Raw genomic sequence first — 6000 nt, 5'->3', positions numbered from 1 at the left:
AGTGTGTAAGTAGTACTTGCATGAATTGGTTAATGATAGATTTACATGCTCACTGTATGAGATGTTGGTTGATCAGTTTTTCACTAATATTTATGATAAGTTATAGTAGAAGATCAATTCATTATCCAGTATGGATTTAACTTTTTGACAATGATTTGCAAATTTTTACCACTATTTATATGGTTGAATTAGCCTAGAACATTAATGCAATATGATTACAGTTTGACTAAATGAATGGTTCAATGCAGATTGCAGAGAAGAAATATCACACACAGCACTAGTTGAGGGGGTAAACAGCAGTCAATTGTTCAGCAAAAGTCACTGGTTAGCAGTTAGCGGACAAATATAGCTATGGTCATATCAGTGTAATGTACCCTGCTGGAAATAGAAGAAGGGAGATCACAATTGAGCCATCGACAATCTTTTGGGGTTGTCAGTGTAGATCCTTGATGATATGTATCACAATCAAGATAATGGTTGGTGGGTGATGCTTTGTCAAATGTGAGACCAAATATTCCTGAATGGTGGTGTATAGACGGTGCTGGTGGAACTCCATTAAGACTACTCCTTTTACACTGATCTATCACCTTCTTGGCATCAAGTAATATACCTCCAGTCCAGTGGCGATCAATGTTGCAATTAAAATATCCTTTATACGCATAAACTATTGTTCCTTTGTGATATGCTACTATCATTTGTTCAGTGGGGTTGAAACGAGCTTTGTTTGGTACATTACACCATTCTTCATAGCTAGCGTTTTTGACACAAGGTTGATTGTAGTCAGAGTAGTAGAACATCTTTTCATTCAGTGTTTTGTATTTCATGTAAGTGTGTTTCCAAACAAGGGTCCATCCTCCACCATCAATTGTCATATCACAGTAAATCTGTGGAAATGTGTAGTTGGTAGTACATGAAGAAAACAAGTACAGTTCATTTTTATGGCTTGCTAAGGCAAAATGTGTTGGCCAAAAGTTCATATATGAATCAGGGTAAAGTTGGTCAACATCAATGACCCATGACCCACTGACCCGAATATGACCCATCATGGCTCCTTGGCAGTATTGGTTACGTAAATATAACCCAAGCCCAAAATTTCCCTCAGCATGATCTGAAATGCTTCCAATAAGTTATTATTTTATACTGACTGACATATGTACTGACATATTAGTACCTTCAGACAAGTGTAACTCATTAATAGCTAAGACTATGGACTTGATTTTTTCACTGTTAGGTTGCATCGCTTCAGCCAGATGGTGCCCTTACCATACTGTATGTACAATACACACATCATGGATTTATTCTTGTCCTCCTTTGTGTTCCTTGCGTTTTACTGACAGCCCAAGGTGTAGCATGTTAATGACTAGTGTTTTCTTTCAAGCAAGAATAAAATTGATATCATTCATCATTTTTTTTGTATGACACTACCTGTGGTTTAAGTACAGTAAATGATTGGCTGTGTTTATGAATTGTTCTGTGTGTATAGGGAGGGCTGTGTAAAACTATGCAAAACAGCTACATTGCTTTTGTGTTTTGCGGTACAATTATAGTCTCATATGTATTTGCAGGTCTTTCCTTTGATGTGGTATTATAGAGGTCACTTATTATGAATTATGTTTCAAAAAAGTTACAACTTTAAACAGGCTGTAGGACCAGGTGTCCTACAGACCTTCAGCACTTGTGCTGTAAAACCTTAATAATTAAAAATATACAATATACATTATAAGTATATGGAGAAGGTCAGGTAGGGCGTAGAGCTCTTTATTGTGTCAATTTAGTGAGTTTGTTAAGAGAGGGGTGAGCTAGATCTATGATAGCCTAATATGCTGTACAAATAGCATTGTAGATCAATTAGGTTACACATGCTTGTTAAAATTGTCTAAGGGCACTTTTTATGTATGGGAATGCCACAGCTGTATTTTTAGTTAATTTATTTATTAAAGCTTTGCAGCACAAGTGCTGAAGGTCTGTAGACAGGATTCTGTCCAGGAATTCCTGAGTGGTGTCCCAAAGTTAACATGAACCGATATGCCATGTGTTGTATTAGAATGATACATCAGAATAATATGTGCATCAATGATGTATGTATGAATTGTATTGGTCAGATTTAAGAAGGTACTGGTAAGTTTTTAGAGGTACTGGTCTTTGAGCCATTGCCGACCAGTGTGGGTAGAACCATACTGAATCACATATGTGAACTTTAGGGGGAGTCCCACCTCAGAGAACGCTGGATCCACCTCTGTATAGTATAGTGTCATAGATTATACTCCCCGGGATCGGAAACTAGTAAGCATCACTGGTTATAAGCTGGTTTTGCACCTCTGCAATAACATGACAGGTTTCTCTGAGTGAAAACAAAATTTGTTACTATTAAAGGTTTCTTTCTTAAGATGCTTTGACATTGCGCAAACAGTAGAATGAAGGATTTGATGATGCATTCAAAAGGAAAACACTAAAACCCTGTGTGCTATGCTATTCCCACCCAGACCAGTCTACAAAGCATTATTTGAAGGTTTCATGGTGTATGTAAATTGTGTAGCACTACTGTTTAGGTAAATGCTCTTCATGTTTTTTGCCAAAAATACTCGCCAAAAAAGTTGTGGGGAGACATATTATTAAGCTGCCAGGCTTTGTTTACAAAATTGTGGTTTCTATGGGCTATGTACTTTGACAGCTATCTGATTTCGTCATTGTAAAGAGAAGCTCATAAGTGCTGCAAGCCTAATTACAGACTAGCTATATAGTATGTGAGGTACAGCACTGCGTGTGTGAAAAAATACTCGCTACTTCCACTAGATTGTTCTAGCTGAGTCAGGTAGGTGAGTCTGTGAACTTGATAGTAGGCTCTTCCTTGAGGTATGCTTACTGTGCTGAGAATTGGCTTAGTATATAAGACATCTTTTGTCTTTCATCATGAATGCATATCATATTTTTTAGTACTGGTACAGTTGTAGGTTGTACCAAGATCACCATATGCTTTGTCGTACATACATATGCTGATCGGGAATAGCGCATCTCATGTGTAGCATCTTTTGTGTGCTTCCAGTTATCTCTACGTATCAAAGTATCTATACCAAGTTGTAAGGCTTCATGTTACACATTATTACTTCAATGCTACCTTCAATTCACTAGTGTAGATGCAGATATAGGTGACATGTTTCATTACTTTTCATTTCTATGATCCCTATTTGAACTTAAAATCCTAACTTTCATGATGTGTTTATATTAGGGTTTAATGAGGCTATATGAATTCTTAAATATTGATAACTATGCATATTTACAAGTCACACACCTTCATACCCTTTACCCAGTACACTCCACTTTCAGGAGCACATGTATCAGCAGATACTGGCAATGCTTCTTTAATCTGTTGACAGTTTACAGCACTAAGTTCCTTAGTTTTACCAGTAGATGACAGTAACCTGTATAAGTTTTATTAAGGCCATTCTTGCATAGTTAACTTACTCAAATGGAGTCCATGTTGTATTCTTACATATCCAAATGACTAAAGGATTAGCTGGATTGTAAACAATTTCTGCTTCATTATCACTAGCACATTGTTTAGTAGGAGTGGTGGAACGCTGTAAAGAATTGTTCCTTTTAATTTGATATATATATATATGCATCTTGGTATAGCTATAATTCAATAAATGTACCTTGCTGACAGTTGATGGTAGTCTGTCTTTAGGACGTGGTGCTGTAGCTTGGCTTTAGGTATATGACATTAATTACAATTGTTTTCATTGTTCCAACTTTTTACCTTAATTCAAGCATCACTGCTACAACAAGAAGAACTACTGTTAACTGCATGTTAATGATGTTGACCACTAAAGAGACTAAAGAATTTCTGCAATACAATAGAACTATATAGTTTTGGTTTAGGATGGGCCATTGGGTGTGGTATGTGTGTAGGTGTATTCAGTTTAGTTGATTGAGGCACTGAAGACTGGTATGTAGTGTAAGCAATGAATAGTGAATGACCATGAGGTGTTGGGTATTAGTTGTGCACTAGATACTGGACCATGTGAACATTATATTACTATACATGTACATTATGGGTAAATGGAAAGAAAGTAAGAGACTTGGGAGGACTGTCATGGCCATGTACTTGACTGAAATAACAGTCAACCCTCATAACTGCCCTACTAGTTGTACTCTGGAATTCTAATATGGCAGCTACATTCTACACATGCTACATATGGAAGTAAATATCTAGAGTGCATGCAAGTTCTTACCCAGGGGTGATTATAGGCTGAGACTTTGCATCATGGTAAATCTTACCTGGCCAAGCAGCTTCACTGTGCCCTGTTAGTTCTGGGTTGGTTGCACTCATGGTCGTCGTGGCCTGAAAATGGCCTCACTGGTTTTGGGTGGCCTGTTTCTTGTCAAGACAGGAGATGCAAGGATAAAACCCTTGCATGTGAGGCAGATGTGTTGAAACGTATATGCATTAATCTGGTGCACTGTCCATTGTTATAACCACTGCGTATTGTAACTGCATGTTCTGTGATTTGGGTGATTTGGTAGTCTAGAGCTGTCACAAAAGACAAATGGGGGCAGTTGTCTGGATAGTGGTTCTTAGCCTCACAGTAAGGGCATGGCCATTTAGTGTTGCACAAATATGACATTTTACTGATATGGCCACAAGTTTAACCCCAAGATACTAATAACCATGCTGAAAATTTGTACTCTAAATGCTATTGTAGCAACTACAATCTCATACTAACTACATGAGGTATGTATTGCATATCCTAAACTATAGTGTTGATTGGGTAGCTTTTTGCTGGCTGATATGGCTGAGACTATACCCTATTTAGACCAACTATAACAAGACTTCAATTGTGTTGACGCAAATATAAGACTCCATGACTCTGTGTCTATGACCACATTTTCCAACTACCCAAACAGTATGTACTGTATCTCCTTGGTAAACACTGCACCTTTAATACAGTGTAGTCACCGCATTTGAATAATTGCTGTACTGTTCACTTAAAGATAGAATATACGTAAATACCACCCTTGCTGTGGTTATTATTAGAATTTGCAGTCCTTGATTTAATGAGTTATTATTGGGCGTTAGAAAGTAGACTATTCAGCAGTGTTATTCGGTAGTAAGGAAAGAATACTATTTTTCTGCATCGTGTGACAGGAAGTCATACTTTTCATCTGCTGTTTTCTTTGTGCTAAAATATACTAAAGTTATTGGCTCTTCCTTTTACCGAATAATTGTCATACTTAAGAGCTGCCCTCGATTAGTGACCACCCTTGTATAGTAGCCACATTAAATTTTGTCACTAGGCTAATAGTAGTAGCCATGGTGTTTAACCAAGGCATATCTCTTGTTTGATTTTAGTTTTTAGGATAGGTCATTGAGCGGTATGTGTGATATGAAGTGTAAGCAATGAATAATGGATGGAACATGAGGTGTTAGGTATTGAATGATGTTAGTAATTATGCACTTCAGCAACCTGTCTAGTCCCTGTGATGGCCATCCAAATGCTCTATGGGATGGTAGTTGCTATCCCATTGCAGATTAAGAAAATGTGATGGGGTGTCGATATATAGCTGTTTATGATCTGTTTCTAAAAGGCTATTGAATTTCTATTCCGCAATGAAAGATTGCATTGTCATACTGTCCACTTTGCCATTACACTACATGACTTGGAGCTATAGGCTACTCAGTGTCACTCAGTCAGTCTTGCCACACTCTAGTGAGTTGCTACTATAGTAAGCTATAGATTTGTAACATGTGTTGTAACTGCACTGTATTTTGATGTACATAGCACTAAATAGAAATCTAGAAGCCTGAAAATATGTTCATATGTAGGGATTCTTCAGCTATCTGTTTCTTATATGCCCCAAACAAGGAAATTCAACTGATGTTTGTGCTTGAGGGCTTCGTGCATGGTGCTTATAACGTTATAGGATATTACTACCTTTATAGGATATTACTATCTTTATAGGATATTACTACCTTTCTTTCCTCACAGTTACACATAATGA

General features: G+C 37.2%; 1 protein-coding gene across 1 annotated transcript; it reads right to left on the bottom strand.

Moving 5' to 3' along the window:
• Positions 1-148: 148 nt before the first annotated feature.
• LOC136264382 (uncharacterized) lies at positions 149-3817 on the bottom strand. The gene is made up of 5 exons (XM_066059112.1): positions 3758-3817; positions 3654-3705; positions 3463-3578; positions 3290-3419; positions 149-884 (listed from the first exon to the last, which is right to left on the bottom strand). Exons 1-5 carry the CDS (start codon positions 3805-3807, stop codon positions 333-335), a joined length of 900 nt encoding a protein of 299 aa, XP_065915184.1. The 5' UTR covers positions 3808-3817; the 3' UTR covers positions 149-332.
• Between the last annotated feature and the right edge of the window lie 2183 nt (positions 3818-6000).

Source organism: Dysidea avara, chromosome 8 (assembly GCF_963678975.1).
Source record: "Dysidea avara chromosome 8, odDysAvar1.4, whole genome shotgun sequence".
NCBI lineage: Eukaryota > Metazoa > Porifera > Demospongiae > Dictyoceratida > Dysideidae > Dysidea > Dysidea avara.
This window is presented reverse-complemented; position numbering and strand designations above follow the sequence as displayed.

Excerpts from the sequence above, each read along its gene's own strand:
- LOC136264382 (XM_066059112.1), bottom strand. The coding sequence starts at position 3,807 with ATGCAGTTAACAGTAGTTCTTCTTGTTGTAGCAGTGATGCTTGAATTA. Across the intron at positions 3,579-3,653 it reads TACCATCAACTGTCAGCAAG|CGTTCCACCACTCCTACTAA; the intron begins GTACATTTATTG and ends AATTCTTTACAG. Across the intron at positions 3,420-3,462 it reads ACAACATGGACTCCATTTGA|GTTACTGTCATCTACTGGTA; the intron begins GTAAGTTAACTA and ends AAACTTATACAG.